At 36.8% G+C, this 19,475-nt stretch overlaps 1 protein-coding gene across 7 annotated transcripts in view; it reads right to left on the bottom strand.

Annotated features, from left to right (window-relative positions):
• Nucleotides 1–433: 433 nt before the first annotated feature.
• neto1l (neuropilin (NRP) and tolloid (TLL)-like 1, like) overlaps nt 434–19,475 on the bottom strand; it is a 70,744-nt gene continuing 51,702 nt past the window's right edge. Inside the window, exons 7-12 of one of the 7 annotated variants that reach the window (XM_081601331.1) lie at nt 18,709–18,791; nt 18,365–18,510; nt 11,586–11,699; nt 8,825–9,455; nt 7,689–7,740; nt 434–1,156 (exon numbers count right to left, since the gene is read on the bottom strand). In XM_081601331.1, coding sequence (XP_081457457.1) covers nt 1,046–1,156; nt 7,689–7,740; nt 8,825–9,455; nt 11,586–11,699; nt 18,365–18,510; nt 18,709–18,791 — 1,137 coding nt within the window. In that variant the 3' untranslated portion in view covers nt 434–1,045. Of the gene's footprint in view, nt 1,157–5,102; nt 6,106–7,688; nt 7,741–7,908; nt 7,984–8,824; nt 9,456–11,585; nt 11,700–18,364; nt 18,511–18,708; nt 18,792–19,475 lie in introns of those variants that run through there. The other 6 variants (XM_017301970.2, XM_008438636.3, XM_081601333.1 and 3 more) reach the window with 6 other exon arrangements.

A 19,475-nucleotide genomic window follows, 5' to 3' on the forward strand; every position in this document is an offset into this window, starting at 1 on the left:
AGGAGAGATAGAGCGTTGTGAAAGAGGAGAATGCTGGAAATAACCAGATGATCTACTGTGTCCCTAACAGCTAAAATATAGACATAGCTTAAGAAAAAAAAAAAAATTCTATTTTTGCTTGAAAACGCTTTTTTTTTTTTTTTTTTTTTTTTTTTTTAAGAAAAGCTTTTTGGCTCATAAATGAATCCAAAAGGAGCAAAGGAACTAAGATGTTTCATAAACAAGATTTGACACCCAAACTATTCCATTATTGAAATGAAATATTTTGAATTTTTGTAATGTACTCTCTGATTTGATTTTCTATAAGTCTGCATAGTTTAAGATGTCGCCCTGTCTGTATTTTCCTTTGACTCTACCAACATTCAGCAAATGTGGTCTGCTCATTAGAAGGTGAAAGCAACATAACCTCTGTGGAAAAAAAGAGTCACACAAATTAAATCAGAAAGCATTAGTTTATTGAAAACAATTCAGTCCAGCATTTTCTTAAGTTGTTATCAAATACAAGCTAAATTAGATAAAGAAAAAAAATCCCAACAAAAGCAAGTGTTAAACTTGAATTAAGTATGACAGGAAAAAAAAAATACAGTGTGACTGAAGTGTTATTAAATAAATGTTTAAAGATCAGCAGATTAAGTTGTAAGTCTACCATGGTTTTATTTCACATATCCTGAACTGTCATTTGTTTTTATATAAAAGGAATCTGATTCTCTACTGAGAAACCATGACATCAAAATGTAAAATATATGCAATGGTCAGTATGTTTTGTATGTGTATGTGAAAATTTTTTTTTCTTATATAAACCTGATTCTGTCCTTTTTTCACCTAAGAGCAATTTTACATTAAAGGTACTTTACTTAAAATAAAAATCGGTCTTCTATCTGAAATCAGTTGCTCCATTGCTCATCAAGCCCAACCTGATGTGGAGCTGCACAGGAAGGGGGAAAATGCACCTTTTATCATCCAAGGCAAAGAAGAAGACGGAAGAAAAAACTTTATCAGAAACTTAAAAAATATATTCTGATCACAACACTCTACAGCAGTAAAGTTACTTAGCGTAACAGTTCATCACTGAGGATGCACACAGGGGAGAAACTTTAGCTCCGAATGATGTCAAACTTGGCAAGATGCAGCGGAATGATGCATCTGTCTGATGTATCTGCAGAGAAATAAAGACACTATTACTGAAAATCTGCTCCAGGCCCTGTTCCGTTCCAACCTGCTGCCTGGCCTGCCTCGGATTGAGCCCATTCAGATTTGTTCAATTACAGGTTACAGGTCGTAGCACTTCCACCTTGGAACTGGCAGATGGGTTTTCATTTACATGTGTGCGTTTATTTGAGCATCTGTTACATAGCGATATATAAGAGCATGTGCAAGCTGTGCTAGATACTTTTTGAATTTTCTCTAGATATTGGATTATGAACTAGGAAACGACAGAAAAAGTCTACAATGTATTAACAGAAACAAAGTATTTTATTGGTACTTGTCAGAGTATGTATGACCCTGTGTTTATGTAATGAGAAGAGCACAAATGTAATCATGCATGAAGTACATCACACTAATAACAATAAAAGTAAATAGTGTTGATGGTGGTTACAGTGAAAAGAAAACCGCATATTTAGACAAAACTCTAAGAAAAATATACACAAAAACAGTGTGGATTGAATGTGAGTTATGTCTGTCTGTTTTAGTTTTTGCACTTATCACAATAAAATGTGACCAAGTCATCATAATAACAAATAATAATCATATTCAGAATTAATTTAATAAATTGACAGTAGTCAATAGTCAATATTATAGTTATACTCCTATTACATTATCACTCACAGTCTAGCCTAGAAAAACGCATATATATATATATATATATATATATATATATATATATATATATATATATATATATATATATATATATATATATATATATATATATATAAAGTGTTGAAATTAAACAGTGGTATTGCCCATCAAAATAAACAACTTTTTGAACTATTCCTTAATTGTGAAGTTCCAAATAGTAGAGTATTTTTTTGTTTTTGTTTTTTTCATGTAGGGGATATGGCTCACCACATGGTGGCAGCACAGTCTTGTAGGCAGCACAAACACTGGCAAATAAGATGGAAACTGTCAGTTGCACCTTGAACTTTTTTTTTTTCCACTTTTTTTTCTGTTAGAATGCATTGCAGTCAATGGGGTGTGTCTTGTGCACAGTAAAGGCACTGTAATAAACATGGCCAAACAAGTGAGGTATTGTTGGAGGAGCCCTTTTCAAAGTCAAGTGATCGGACAGCATCTCCCAGCATTCATAGTGCTGAAATCCAACTTACTTATGCCACATACTCGATAAACTCATCACAAGCTGCAGAGATAAAGTGGCGGTGGAGAAATCATCCTAAGAAGACACTCACGCGTTTTGTGCCTTTTGTGTAGCTCTAAAGACTAAACGAGGTTTATTGCTTTTTGCGAAAGTGGTTTTTTATCGGCGCGATGCTTGACATCTTCATCTCCCCCTTTTCTTTCTCTCCTCTTCCCTCACATGTTGTGCCCACGTATATTCTTAATTAGCTCAGTCTTGACGTATATTTCAGTATTCCATTCCTTAATTGCAGTTCATTAGTTAGTCGATTTGATTCTTGATTGTTCATTGTCTGTGGAGCAGTAGATAGATTGCATAATTAGCAGTCCGATACGGGAGTTATTGGCTGAATATTTTGACTGTAAGGGGAATCTATTTTCGTTTCTAAATTCAGATTCTTTTAAAAGAAGTTTTTGTGTATTCCGGTAAATGTGTGAAGTATTTTCTGTTCAGTAGGGTTCAATTCACAACTTCATGTGAGACTGACGAGTTTGGTTAACGATTTTGTGGAATGGTGCCCAGACTTTTTTTTCCTAAAAAAAAAAAAAAAAGAAAAAAAAAAAGAAACTTAAACTCTACTACTAATTTTATTAATAGTAAATTATTAGACATAATTATTAATAGTTACATCAAACATTGATACAATTCCTGTTGCACAACAGTATGCTGAATCTAATCTCATTTGCATGTTGCCATTTGGTGTAAAACTAATTGGGTTTAGTTTATCGCCCATTTAGTTTAACACTGAATGGCAACATGGTGTTAACTAAACACTAAATAAGTGTTAAACATATATTCCTGTCTGCTTATCTAGACAGGAATATGATCATCTTAATCTTAAGATGTAATAAGTCATTAAACCTGGAGACAAATATTTGAGGTCACTATCTGTATACATCATCATTGATTCATATCTGATGTAATAAATTAGACTGCTTTCAGCAGAATGGTCCTTGTTGGACAAATGTGTGTGAGTGGGATTGTGAGGTTTGGGAAACTTGGAGTGCAAAACAGTAACTCTTATGCACCATTCATGCTAGGGCAGCTGCAGTAAACTGGGCGTAAAAGCAAGCCTAAATCTTACAGCTGTGATGTCGGGGAAACAGTAAAGTTGGCACTTTATATCTTAAACCTCTTGAAATTGAGTTTTGTGCTCCAAAAACATTTGGGTGAATGTCGGGGCAGCAAACCATAGTACAGGGTTTTAAGAAAGATTAAGTCGTGCCAAATGACAAAGAAAAATTAAAGCACACAAACTCATTCGAACTAATGACAGACTAGATGGAAAACAACAGAAAAAGAAGAATATTCATGTTTTGGAAAGACCAGAGTCAAATATTACTTCAGCCTCAGAGCAAAACCGTGTTATGCCATACAAAATATAGTTTTAAGTCGACAGTGTTCACAAATTTGGTAAAAGAGAAAATATTTTGGTGGTTAGAAAGAATTATCTTAAATTTTATTGCGTGTTTTAGCACTTAATGGAGCCATCTAAAAACAATTGCTGCAGCTAAACAGACAACTTTTTCCCGTCCTCGACTGTGACTGATATCTGCTCAATGAAACACCAATGACTGACTGTCAAAGCTCAATGTGTAACGTTGATTTTATAATGATGACCAGGATATAATTATGATTAATGAACGTGTAATCATTATGATAATCCTCATGATTGTAAACACAAACCATTTTTATCTGTTAGTTTTTCTTACAAAACTATTCCAGCTATTTGGATAGCTTGACTGTTCTTTTTTGTAGACATGTGATAAAGAAAGTACTCCCTATCATGTGATAATGAAAGTACACCCTATTTCATCAATAAAAGTTTACATTCCAGAAAAAAATATAAGCAATATGATTACCTAAATGTTCTGGTCTTCAGGTCATCTTAAAATTAGGTAAATAATATATCGATTCTTTGTTTTTTTTTGTTTTTTTAAAAAGCAAAGCAGAAGAAACGGTCAATGTCAATATGCTATTTTCATGTGTTTGCTATATATATCCTCCTCCTGACTACCAGTAGTTCATTTTTGTCCTCTGTAGAGGACATTTCTAAACTAGAATATCTCCCACCCCCTGCATTCTACTGAATTAATTCCTTTTGGTATCTAGAGAGGACAATTAGGGCTTTTCAATGATACCACATGTGAAGGGGTGGGACTTTTGTACGTACCTTTTTCTAATTCATAAAAATGGCATTTATCAGTAATAACACATTTTATGGGAAGAGACAAAGTAAGTGCATAAAACCTTTTATTACCTTACAAAGACTGTGGGATTTTAAAAAATTGTGATTGGACAATATTTCTTTTCCTGGTAGTCAGGAGGATGTATACAAACATGTATTTCTATGAAACTTGAGTATCTGCATTGTGGTTCAATGGCTTACAAAGGTACCTAGCTTTAAATAAATTATGCTCAGGCATCAATTTTCTATGCATCTGATGCTATATTATATATAATTTAATCCCCAGGAGAACCAGGCCGAAACAATTTTCTTAGGCATTTCAAAAAATACAACAGCATGTGCATTGCAATTTAATGTCATTGGCATTGGAATAAATGCGAGTGCTAATCAAAAATATTACTGCAATAAAATAACACTTAGATTAAATAACCTTAACCTCAGAGTAGCTATGCTCTCCAAACGCTCTCTGCATGCTGAGATATCAATGGTTTGTTCAACAATCTGAGGACACGCTTAATGGACACATGAAGGAACTGATAAACATCTGATGAATCAAAGAAAGCTTAAACATTGCATTTATTTTGAAAAGCATCAGCAAAATAAGCCCTGAAAGATAAGTTGAACAATGTTTAAACTGTCACTTCATTGTTTGTTATTATAAAAGTCTCTTTTCATACAAAGATATTGAGCTTCAGTAGAAGAGAAGTCAGTCAGACTTAAATATTTGTCGAAAAGGCTCATTTTAAAGTGAACGTTTAAGTCAAATGGTTAGTCAACATATCAAAAGACAGCGACGTCAAACTCAAATCAGGCTGTGAAATTAAGATTGAAGAACGTCGTGTAGTGATTTACCCACAAGACATTCAATGTATTTGACGCATTTTGTGAATGCTATTTAAATAGCATCTAAAGGTCATACGGTGCATGAATAAGTGTTTCTTTTTTCTTTCAACTTTAATGTTAGTATGTTAATGGTTTAATGGAAAATAAAACAGCATGCACAGTCCACAAGCCTCTACCTTACATTATTATCCAACATAAAACCGAGGTTTCGTAACCCCACAATAAATAAAATGAAAATAGTTTAGTAATACGTAGAGTTAAATTCAAAGAGAGTAGACCAATTGCAAGCCTGTATAATTTGTTGTGAAAATCATAACATGTATGCCACTGACTGAAAAAAGACATGCTGAAAAACGAACTTAGACATGTTCAAACTTCTTTTGTGGTCAGAAGGAATTTATGTTAATGACACAGATGTTTTGCAGAGGTCCTTGAACTGTGTTCCTTCTATAAAAGTAAAAAAAAAAAAAAAAACTGCAACAGCAGCAGAGACGACTGTTTTTCAGATATCCGTCCTTCACAACATTGTGGCTAGAGTATTTCCATCTAGTCCTTTGTAATCTTTGCGCATGAATACACCTCCAGTATCCATTTCATTAAAGTGTCCCCTCATCATCATCATCATCAGCATCATGCTGGTGTAAATCTCCGCTCTGCTTTGTCATGGGTCAGTGACGCCCGTTCGTACTGTTCCAGGATAGCACTATTCTCAAGAAGTCTACATGATGGAGACAATGCAACATAAAGTACAGCATAAGCAGACACAGACACATTAAGACAGCACATTTCTCACGCTAAGACACAAAACAATGAGTAGTAATTGTTGGAACGACTTCATTATATGCACACATGAAGCTGCGGCCCTTTAGAGTACAATCACGCTTTACTTCATCAAACAGTTTGGACTAAATAAAACTATTAGGGATAAAAAAATTAATAAAATAACTCAACAGTTCTGTGTATTACTACTGGGTGCTTACAATTTCTTGTGTCACATTAGGGGTTTTTGCAACCTCATGCAAGCAATGTCATGGAGCATTTGCACATAAAATGTTACACACAAGCATAATAAGAAGAACTGATATGTCATGCAATTCTATAAGAGGATCCCCATGTAGGTGTAACTTGACGGCATATGGGATCTCAATGTGCTTTATTAATTAAGTGCAAAATTGTTCTTAGACTTAAAAATCTAGAACCGTGTTTGGTTTCCATTCCTGTGCTTCGATCTTAGCAAATTAAGTTTCTTTGTACTGACTATATATGAATGGTTATCTTTTTCCACGGGTCATTCCTTACCAACTTAAACTTTCCCATCTCAGACCACTGACAGCTCTGAAGAAAAAAAAAAATGTCAGTGAAAACTTTTCGGACTTTCTAAAACTAAAATATTAAGTTGTAATTTGTTCTAAATTGGTTCAAAATGGATGTTTACACTCATTTTACTTATCCATAAACAAGTTATTTAATTAACTCAGAACGCACTATTTCAATTTTTGACAAAAACATTGCATCCAGATGACCTTTTATGTGTTGTAACACAGTGACAATCCCATGTCGCCACAGAACAGGGTTTATCAAAGAGAGAATTTGGGAGTGGAAGGGTGGAAATGGCTGTTTTTGACCTCTGTCCTATTGAATACTTGCGGGATCAGCTTGGGTGTGCTGTTCGTGACACAATGAGCAGCACAAGCACGGTGGCTGACCTGTGACAGATGGTGATTGAAGAATGAATGACACCCCACCGTTGTGCGTGACCAAGCTGGTGACCAGCACAGAGAGGAGATGACAGATTGTTGTGCTTGTTTTTCAACAACCCAAACCCACTACAGAACCTGTCTGTTAAATTACAGAAATGTCATATTGCTACTCTTGGTAGTCAAACTTCAATCTTGCAATCTAAGCCAATATTAGAATAAGCTGTTTAGCATTGGCAGAGATAATTCTCGTGGTCATAATAAAAGTTTAAGTTGCATTTGGTTACACTGTAAATTCATAAAAGATAGTAACAAAAAATGCAAAGATTAATGTTTTTCTTAAATTGAGGGAAAAATGAGAGTTTGTCTTCTGAAGTCTTCAATCTACCAATGAGGAGAGTGCAAACTGGGAAGATTGTGTAAGTTGGCAAGGAATGATCTGTGATTCTACTTGGAGAAATAATAAGAGTTATAACATATTATAACATATAACATATTTTTCTTGAAAAATGCATCGGTTTCAAGAAAAATGTCTAGAAGTCCATGGTAATGCATGTGAAAGTGGTTATTAGAGAAAAGGCTTTTTAATGATGAACATACTCACTTTAAAAGCAAGATGGCTACAAGCAGGAAGACCATCTTGATAAACAGTAAGACTAAAAAATATATATACATACAAAACGGAACTGGTAAAAATAACAAAAAAGCCCATGCAAAAGTCACAGAAAAGGAAAAAAATTTTTTTTGACAAAAGTATATTTTGACAGGGGCAGATGGCAATTACACAACAAAAAAGGTGTTGAGTGTTAGATAAGCGTGCTTACCTTGGGATTGTCTCCTAGACCCTAGTTGTGTTGTACTCTGATTCATGTTTGCTCAAAGAGCCAATGAGGCAGAACCTGAAATGTTATGTCTCTTTCATTCAATAAACTCATTTTGCATAGAGGTTAGAATGCATTATGTACTACACACTGTAAATGTAATAAACTTAATTTGCCATTCGGTGGGCTCAAGAAGCCTTGCATGCACAACTGCAGTTAATCATTACAGCACAATCAGGAATATCCTGGAGTGAGTACATAGAAAGTGCATGCGAAGTTTATATAAAGTTTCTTAAATGCTCTATGATTCCTTCATACAGTAGTTTTGTAAACACACTGCAGCTTTCAAGCATTCTAGATGCCATTACAACATGTTTATTTTTGTTAATAATATAGATGCTAATGTCAAGAGAACATATTTTCCGTATCACAGTTTGGAATCAAATGCATATTTTGTAACTTGCATTATTGTAAAAAATATATGGAATTTCAACAAGGCAACAATTTAAGCCCTTTTGATTATTGTCAGATTAGAGACTAAAACAAATGGCATCAATGACAATAAAATGACAAATCTCAAAGAACAGATTGAATTAAATATAGCTGTCAAATACATATGAACAATTATAGAAAGCTAACTGGGATGTGTTACAAGTTTGAGAATGAGCATGCGAGATGAGACACACAGCATTTTAGCCCTTTGTTAGAATATGGGATGGCAGAAAACAGGCGAGTAAAGAGGGCGAACTGAAAAGTGAATGGTAAATAAACAACAAAAGGAAGACTAAGAACAATGCTCAAATAAAACAACAACAAAAAAAAAAAAACATAGGTGAATATTTGTTGCACATTTCAAACTTTGTCATTGTTAACTATGGTGCAGCTGTTCCTTCCTCATCAGAAATCTATGGATACTGACCGCTGTACTGCCTTTTCGTGGCGCGACAGTCGGTGGCTCGTCGTGGGAACTTCTTCCAGGTCATCGTCCAGGTCGCACCCGTTGTCTGCCGCCTCTTGCGAGTAGCTGTGCTTCATGACCAAGATGCTCCTGCGGTTCCCTGTGGCCGGCAGCAGCGGCCGCACCGACATGGGCGGCTGCGGAAGGTCTGCGAGCAGAGCTGCCGCGGCCCCTGAGTCACGGGCACTTAAGTTACTCCGGCTCCCTCGCCCGCTGAGCGACAGCTGCGATATGTGCGCGGATCCGGGGCAGGAAGGGGAGCCACAGTGGTGGTCGTGGATGCAGCGGGAGGAGGTCTGGCGGAGGGCGTGGTAGTTCTCGAAGTCCTCTGCCAAGTCAACCAAATCTGCAGAGGCTGCTGTGGGCGTGGCAGCACTCCGTAAAGTACATAGCTCATAGTGAGGGGGCTCGAAGACCTCCTGAAACATGGTGGGGTCAAAGTCTTCTCGTCGCAAGATGTACTTCTTACGCGGCTGCTTTATCTGAACAATTACTGAGACAATGAGGAGGATGAAGACGATGCAGCAAGTCACACCAATTATGGCCCCGTTTGTGGAATTCAGATTGTCCAGGAATTTGGTATTAGTTTTCTCTGCAATGGTAGAAACACATGAAAACCTATATGAAGGAAGAAGAATCTCATGCCAAATATCAATATTATTTTCTCAGGAATAGCAGAGCGGAGACAAAACATTGAGTGTTGTCTCAGTAATGTGAGTAGTGGGTTACATTAAAAGGAGTGAAAGGGAAAGGAATAAAAGGAATAAAACTTGACATTTTCACAATAATTCAAAACATTGTGGGACCTAATGCATTACTACAGCAGAAAAACGATGACCTCAAAATCCCACGGAGCTTCTTTTTTGTTTTGTTTTGCACGATTCAGAAGCAAACTATGCAGTCTATTCACCGGGTACAAAACAAGACTTTCTGTTCAAATTTTCTGTGTATGAAGAAAAAGATGAACTGAATTGCTAGTTTTTTAACCTGAGGACCGTTGTTGTCAAATAAAAGTGATAACTCTTGGTGTACAATTGAAGCTGTGGTGACAATGTGTGCAAAGGATGTGAAGGCTGAAAGATTGGAGGAGTTAAAGTGACTTTGCTGCAGCATTTTAAAGTGTTATCGGTCTACCTTTTCCCTTGTCATAATATGTGTGGAAAAAAGGCTTTGATAATACAGCATTATTTCAGACTTTTCATGTTAATATAAATAATTAGGTTTATTATTTTTAATTGGCAAAGAGGTACATTGCCTAACACCCAAAGCACTTGACATGCTTATTTGTACGCCTTTGTTAATAGAGAATGCTCCGGTGTAAATACTAAGAAAATATGATGCCATACTGTTGCTGGAAAAACTTGCTATATATGGCTTATAACTTCTTAGTGAGCATGCAATTAAAGGGCAATTTCACTGATTTAAAAGGAATCCACACTGTATTATATATATATATATATATATATATATATATATATATATATATATATATATATATATATATATATATATATATATATTTTTTTTTTTTTTTAAACACAAACATGTTTGCACAGCTTTCCTGCCATTTGGGAGACCTTAGATGGTTGCTGGAGTGCAGAAAAAAAGAGGCCATTCAAGAAAGAACAGCCACTACCAACATTGTAAAAGTTGGTTATTTTTCCAAATGTTCCAAAGTGATTCAAAATATCTTAAAGCAGATTAAAAGTAATGGTATTCAAGTAAGCTTCCGTAAAGCCGCTTCTCGCTCTGCAACTGTCTCAACAATTTCTAAGCTTTTTCTCAAGCTAAATGCTTTAGCAATCAAAGGCTACCTGCTCCAGAAGCTAGGTAATTGCATTGTGTGATTTATTGAAACAGCGTTAATTTACTCGCCAGGGTCAAGACCTCTGGGTTCATCCACTTCATCAAGTGAACCCGTTGTTTTGGCCTTGTCACATAAAACAGACGTCTCTTGTTAAAAACTAATGGGTCCAATCCAGAACAAACAACTATTGAACACTGCTGTCCGGTTTGATCTGGATTTTTAAATAGGCAGTGCATGATGACAACTAGGAACTATGTTTCACTACTGAAAAAGTAGCAGAACAGATATTGTCATAAATAAGTAAAAAAAAAAAAATATAAAATAATAATAAATAACATGAAAATGCTGCATAAATGCACATACAATACCTTGCAAGAATCTTGCCTTGTTAATTTTTTCGTATTTTGTACTTAAGAGTAGCACTACTTCAACATATTTTTACCTGTGTAAAAGTAAAAAGTAGCCATCCAAAAATGACTCAATTAAGAGTAAAAACAAAAAGTACAGGCCAAACAAAGAAGCATGTGTACAAACAATAAGTTTTGCTTGTAACATCTACTGTAAATGTGTGTGATTTTGGGCTAAAACACAAAAATTTTTCCACAGATACTGAAGTTAAACGGAGTAGGTACGGTATAAAGAAATTTGTCTCAAGTAAAAGTAAATCTAAGCCGAGGAAAATTACTCCTAAAAGTTTTTTGGGGTTTTTTGTGGCAAAAAATTATTTAAGTAGATGTAACTAGTGTAACTAGTTACTACCCACAGCTGTTCTTGGCATAACATAAAATGCCAAGAAAATACAATAAAGACGTTGCTTTGTCTTGTGACAAAATGCAAAAATGTTTGCAATGTTACTGTGTGCTGATCTGTTGCAGGAACCTTTGAAAACACACATCTTACACATCTGCATCTCACCTTTGCATTGATTCTCATCCCAGGGGTAGACACAGTTCTGCATGCCGTTGCACACCAGAGTGTAGTTTATGCACATGTTACTGTGACAAAAGAAGGCATCAGCATCACATGGAGCTGCACAGGAGGGGGAGGAAAAAAAGCAGAGTTACCAAACACTAAAATCCAATAATTTATTAATGAAACATTAACATTTGACCTGTCTCTTTAAATCTGATGAGGCAGATGTTCACATTTTACAAGAGTAAGTCTAAGAAATAATATTTGCTAGAGCACAAAGTTGCATTTGAAGATACAGATGGGGAGAAGTTGCGGTGTGCCAGGTTTTTGAGGGGAAAAAAAAAAAAAAGTTGGATCAGAATTACTCAGATCAGATCAGTTCCCTCTGCACACATCTGTTCTTCATGAATTTTCATCATTGCCCTCCTCTTCAAAAAAACATCTTGGGTGACAACTTGAGGATACAAATTAATTTCTCAGAACATATCCACATTATGCTTGTATGAATTATGTGACTTTTCAAAAATCCTCCAAACCTGAATAAAACCTTTCCTGGTGATTATTTCGCCGACCTTCCCGCAACTTTCATCACGAATCATTGAATATTATTATGGAGCATGCAGTCTAGTATCTGCTCTTCTGACCAGGCATGTTTAAGCTGGAGCTTTTGATTTCTTCACCTTCCTGTGATGACTGTTTGTAGCAAAGCCATCTGTCAGCAGGAAAAAGACCTGAAATCGATATGGAACTGTTGCTAACGCCATTGTCGTATGAATGTGGAGGTTCAGAATTAAAAGTCAAGGTGCCCTTGTTCTCCACAACCAATCATGCTAATGCACAAGCCAGATGAATGGTCAGTTCATAGCTCTTACCTAGCAATTCTGGAGAAAATAAAAAAGGTCAATACTTAACATATCAAGCAGGCAAATGATCCACAATTACATTACATGTTTAGACATACAGCAGTTTGTTTATTCTTCGTTTAGTCCATAAATAACAAAGGATGAAGTCAATGTAACATTCTGAAAAGGTTGAGATAATTTATAGCTTGTTTTCTTTTGATAAACCAGACATCATTTGTTAATGGGTGAAGTTTTCACCAGTATCTAGAGTTTAATTATGTCCCACGCTGCTTATTCATCAAGGACTTTGTTCACCGGAGCAGCCAAAGCTCTTGTCAGCTGCTTGCTTTATGATGGCTTGCAGTTCTGACCATATTTATTCCTTCCACTAGTAAAGTTGCAAAAAAAAAAAAAAAAAGCCTTAAAATGAATTAATATTTATTGCAGTAACATAATGTCACACGGTAGGCCTTTCATTTGAGTACATTTATTGAGTAAGGGAAAAAAATGTCTTGCTAAAAAGTCACTATATTGTGATAATAAAATCACCCTCGGCACAATTGATGGTACAACCAAACAAACCCAATAAAACTAATGGAATGCAAGCATCTTTTTGTTTATACTTTACTTTTTAAGTGTTATTGGATGTAATAGTTCCTTACTTGCTGTTTCCAAGTCAGACCTGACACAAACATACATTACTTTCAGCCCCTGGCTTTTAGTCCATGTAATATATTCATCTTGGCACCATGTAAAGTGAGCGGGATGGTAAGGGAGGTAAATCTCTAAAGCTTTCTCCTAGACACTGCAACAAAACGTGTTGTTGTGGAGTCACTAGGTTTCCACAACAACAGATGATATCTGAATGCCAAATTCAGATATCATCTGAATTTGCCAGAAATTCAGATGATATCTGAATTTATGCCAGAAAAAAAAGAAGCATTTTGTTTGTCCTATCATCACAAATCTAAACAGATGAAGTCTTCTAACCTCCACCAAGATTTTAACTGAAACTATGCAATTTGATCTGAAGAGAGCAACAACAAACATGCAAACAAAAAACAAACAAGCAACACAGGCGATTCTGGTATGAAACAAAAGATGGATGTGTTGGAAAGCACTTCGTGTTTACCATTAGGTAGAGTGGAGGATCTGTGATGCTGTGGGCCTGTTTCTCTTCCAAATTAAAACCTTGTTAGAGGGCATGGGTTACAGATTCTAAAATATCAGGATACTTTTAATAAAATCTGGTGGCCTCTACCAGTAAACAGAAAGTGGGCCAGCTGAACGTGGAGAAGAGAAGAGCTCATAGAAACCAGGACTTTAAAGGCTCTATGGAAACTGCAGAAAGCAAAATGTTCAAAGATATCTCTATGAATGTATCCTCCCACATTGCAAGATTTCATAGAAGTGTTGTCCTATTTGCAAAACGGGCTGTAGAAATGACAGCAATAATTTTAGTAATTGATGCTAAAAACGTGGGATTTCTATCATGACTTTTGCATGGACCCAAAATGGAATCTCCACTCTGCTTAATATGCATGGCCCATCTTACTGACATTTATTTGTATGTGAGGCATGTTTTAAGATGTCTTTAAATAGCGAGTGTCCCACAAGTAACTCCTGACACGCAGGGATAATGAATGGCTCTCTTTGGTCATTAGTCGTTTGTTACAGAGGAAGTGTCCTTCCCCTTCTCCTGCCCATCTCATGTTGTCTTTCCTTATCTCTTTCTTTCTTCCTCCCTCTCACATAACACTGTCACTGGCACTGAAGGAGCTTGGCAGAAGTGTGGCAGAGCTGTGGACTCTGAGACAGTGTTACCGCTGTGATGTATGGCTGTTGTTATTTCAGTTCTCATCCCGATTGAGTAATAACACACACAGAAAAAAATAAAGAGCGACTCATCTCTTTCTCATTCTCCTACGCGTCCCGCCTGGACCTTCGTCGTAACGCCCTGAATCAAACTATCCTCTCTGTGTGTATCCGAAGCGCTCTAATTTTCATTCAAAAATTCTCCGTATGCGTGTCGATCTGGTTGCCAGCGAGTGCAACGTCCTACATTATGTGCCAAACCTCTGACAGTTTGTTCCAGTTACCAGCCCCTAGAGGGAGCCCACGTCATCTCGTTTTGCCACCTCCCGTTTCTTCTATTCTCCTTGAGGTGAGACCAGACATAAAGACCGCAGTCTTCTCTTATCTTCAACGAAATTAATTTCAGGACATTTTGTAATAAATGTGCCCCTTTGCCCACAAATAAATGTTCACGGTCACTAGTGGAGAGACATAAATGAACTCCTAAATGAGTGTCTGGAAAAAGTCTTTGGGTGTCTGCAGAGCTGAAAAGGGTCTTTTGCTGCAAAGCAGAAAACCGGCTGGTTGAGAATTTTTTAACTGAAAAAATGAATGCCAATCTCTATTTAATTGCTTGCTCTTTGCATTACAAGGATTTGGTATTGGTGTTTCTATGCGATGTAAATGAAGCACGCTTCATCATTACTGGCACCCTTTATAACGATGCTCAAAACTCCTTAAAATACATTTATCTTTTATTGCAGTAGCATAATCTTACACTGACAAGAAACAAAAACAAAAACAAAACAAAACATGCATTTGTCACCACATTTGTCCAAGTCCAAATATGGTGACAAATGCACCACATTTGGTGCATTTTAGTTGTTTACACAAGGAATTAAGTGTAAAACAACTAAAACTGTGATAGACAAGCTGGGATGAGAACAGAACCAAAATTGAACGGTAAGGTAAAGTAACAACAACTCAAGAGTTGGAGATTTGCATCTTAATGTCACCATCAAGACCGTAACTGGAACTGTGCACTTGAACAAGAAGAGACCAAAACTGAAGGTTTCAGCAACTAAAATTACAGGTGGGTCTGATATTAAAACAACGGATGCCATCGTATGTGGGAAAGCACCCTCATACATCTTTGCAAGGAAAGACAACATTGCAGGACGCTGTGTAAGTGTTGTAACAAAATATACTTTGGATGGATGGATATATTTTTCTGATTCTAATATGCAAACATTTTTAAAGTAAAAAAATAAATAAAATGCAGTTGAATGCAACTGAACGGGTTCCACTAATCATTAAGCAAAAGACTCATCCAAGTACAACTTGTTGAGCAGAGACAGGCAAAATTCATAGAGTGGCATTGGAACAAAAATGTTATTCAAGTTGTTTGCTCAAAGTCTGAAGTCTGTGAAAAATTTGCTTAACATTTATTGTCGTTTTTGCCTTTCGATTACACAAACTGAGTTTGAAGCAGACTCTAATAGAATGAATGTTTTCAATTTCCTATTCTGCGTGGTCTACGTGGAGCACCGTGCTGGTGTAGCCGAGATCACTTTTCCCTGACAGCGAGAGTTTTTGCTCACCTCTTACAATGAAAATTTAATGGATGGAAAAATTATGCTTTCTTCACAAAAATAAGAAATTTTCACCTATTACTGCAGCTTCAATGCTCAATTTGCGTCCTACGAGTCATCCATCCCTTTTGTCATTAATCTTGATTCATCTGAGGTGCAGTGAAATGCTCCAGTCCAACCTGCAGTGGCTTCTTGATTGCAACAGAAGCCGGGATAACACGGCATAATGTGATCAAAACCACGCAAAGATCCCACCACTAAGACGTTTGAGTGAATTTATTTAGAAAAAAATTAGCTTGCAGTGTTGGTCTCAAATGCATCAGTGTGAACAATAAAGAAGCTTTCCAAAAAAAAAAAGAAAAAAAAAAAAAAAAGAAGTGATGTGTGTAGTGAAGCCAGAGCAAATTTCCATCTGCAACCCCAGAGACGTGTTGCAGATGAGGTGAAACAATGCTGACGGCTGAGATGTCACACAGGCACATTTATCACCTAAGACGTAATTGCTTCTTGGATGAAGGGGTTCGCTGTCTTATGGCTCACATTTGTGATTGTGGACTGCAAAGCAGGACTGTATGTGTGAGCGGACAGCAAAGGGAGGTCAGTTTGAATAAAGGAAGATATTTGCATTCATGAACACTCTGCACACAAATACATCTCACTGGAATTTGGCAGGTGTAAACAGCTCTCTAAAAGCTGTTGGTTCCACTGGGAACAAACAAACAAATATGATTTAACATCAGGATAGGCTGCGCCGTGAGCTGCAAATGCATCCCCTTCAGCCTTTTGGTTGCAATAGGTGGACTTACTTGGAGATTGTCCAATCATTAGTAATTTGCTGTTTTGTTTTTCTTCCTATCACAGCAAACAACAGTATAGATCAAAAGAGGTTGCTCTTAAATGCATATACTATCATTAGGGAGCCAGAAAGCCTAAAATCTTGATTGTGTGAAACAAGGACAAATCACAGTCTGCATTCTCTTCAAAAGCAGATACATTATTATAAACAGAGCTCTCTGAAAAACGAAAGAGTAATTTGAGTCACACCCACTGAAACAGAAGATTACTACCAGACATGAATGATGGCAGAATTTTTGTAATTGCCCTGTATGGAAATCTCTCACATTAATTTACTGCATTGCTGCATGGAATGCTTTTTAACTTAAAAAAATAAATAGATTTTAAAAGCGAATATATCAACTGGATGTGTGAACATCTTTTGGTAACACAGAAAAAACAAACAGAGAAAAGATTTGCTATGAAGTTCATTTTCTATGCAAGAAGGTATTTAAGGGGAAAAGCTGAGAAAAGGACTTAACACAGTTCATAGGATTACCGAGACAAACGGTTTGAGGGGAAAAAACAGCCAGTCTAACATCACCATCAGAGTTGATGTTTGTGAGCACAAAGTCAGGGAAGAGCATGCTTAAGTTTGTAGTGTCTTTTTTTAATGTGTCCACTGTCAGGGAAAAACATCAATTTAATCTCTCCAGTAGACATAACTGCACAAACATCAGTTTCAACTGTGACTGTTTTTATTTTTAAATCCAGTCAAAAAGCAAATACTTCTCCTGACTTCCTCCTTCTCACTGTATTTAAGATGTCATCAAACTTGAGCTGGAGGCTTTGCCATCGCTACTTTTGTTGAGTAGATATTGTGTCATCAATTATATTCAACTTTTGTCAACATTCTTAGCAGCCTTGCTTGCTTTTCTTTTTCTTTCTTACATTTCTTTTCAGCGTATTTCCTAAATTTGGCAATAAAATTGACTAAAGCTACTGCAAGACACAATGCAAGATACAACACAATTGAAAAGATTATGTCATACGCACTTAATCGACCTGATACCTTTTTCAGCGTATACGTTTTTTTTGAGTGAACTTTAATTGTTTGCAAAAAGAAACAGTCTGTAGTAAAGTTGACTAGATTATTTGCTCTACCACTTTGCTCTGCAGAGATCGAACCCATCTATGCATTCAGTGTTGGCAGAGTTGTTGTGGAACTGCTCAGCTGTGGTCGATGCTGCTCTAAATGCGAGGTCTGGCTGAAGACTGCCCGAGTGACTTGGACTGAATCGTTGCCCCGGCAACAGCCCATCATGGCTCTGCATGGTGAAAAAGGTCTTATATAGGGACTCACGCAACAAGCCACAAGTATTTCTACAGCGAGTGGTGTTACCTAGTCTTACAAAAAGCACATGACCTGCTGTGACAATTCATGTGGAAAAGTAAAAATACCTACATAGTTTGATCCTTTTATGTGGAAAAAGTGATATTTGCTTATTTCAATAACTCTCTTCTACCACAATTTGTTGAATCAGACAAGTTCAGCTGACTTTTTGCACCTTTTACTATGTTCAGAAATTATGCAGACATACATTCGTTGAACTGCCTGTTTTGCTTGTATGAATTTCCCCATTTTTCTAATGAAACCCTGAACATGACCACTTCTGCCTTTTCATTCTATGTCAGCTCCCAAAAACTTTTACTTTGATATACACACACCATGAGCAAAGTCACATGGAAGCAAGTGTGCTTTTTGTGAAATTTGCCTTACGTTCTTGGTAGGTTGTGAAAAGGATGCGGAAGCGGCTCTTGCGGCTGAGCTCGTCCGCCCACATCCGGATGACTCCCAGCGTGGACACCAGCATGATGTCGTTGGCCACCGTGGAGCAGAACTTGCTCTTCAGGTCTTCCACAGAGCTTAAACAAACACAGAAGGATATTAGGAGATGCATCCTATTGCAAAATGGACATAACGACTGCACCTCTAAATAACCCTCCCTGCTGACTTCATTTTGTTATTAACGCTTCTAGTGTGTAATTATGCAAACAATAAAATAAAGGAAATCAGGAAAGGGGCAAAAACGTCATACAACTGATTTTATTTGAAAATCCTACCTTCCTCCGTCATACACTGCTACAAAGTTGCGCTTGCATTCATTGGAGTTTGCCATTTCATAGTCCAGAAAACGCAGATAGATCTGGAACAACACAAGAGAGCAGATTGGGCAAAAACAGATTAACTGGGGAAATGGAACAATACTGTTGTAAAAAGGGAAAATAAATATAGCACATTGGAGGAGAATCATCAAAAAGCTTTGGTTTCAATCTTCTACAAGCTTGGAATTAAAACACCTGCTTAACACACCTTATCATTTTACAGTATTTCTCTTATGCTCCCTGATTGCCTTGACATCAATGCCAGTTATTTATTCATCAGGCCGAGATCGAACGGCATCATAGCTCGGCTTTGTTCTGCTGTGTACAGCCCTCACCATCACTCCGGGTTAATGAGTGGACAGCTATGACAGAGAAATGTGACACTTTTAAAACGCCCAAAGACACGCGCTGCAGATCGGCCAGGATAATGGACTCTGCAATGACAACCTGGCTTTGACAACATGACAAGTGAAATGTATCGGAGCGCAAAAACAAGCTAAATGCTTCCCCCCGGGGTCTCATATAAGGGTCAATAAGCTTTCATCGAGCCAAAAATGGTCAATGTCAGCTTCTCTGTTCTCACATCTGCACACTTGTGTGTCAGGCATACTTATATTCCAACACTTGTACGTACAATGCCTTGCAAATTCAATCAAGTTTTTTATATTTTGTGATGCTGCAACCACAAATTTTGAAACATTTCATTGAGATTTTTTGTGATAGAT

The sequence above is a fragment of the Poecilia reticulata genome, chromosome 20, assembly GCF_904066995.2.
Source record: "Poecilia reticulata chromosome 20, P_reticulata-male-v2, whole genome shotgun sequence".
In the NCBI taxonomy this organism is placed as follows: Eukaryota; Metazoa; Chordata; class Actinopteri; order Cyprinodontiformes; family Poeciliidae; genus Poecilia; species Poecilia reticulata.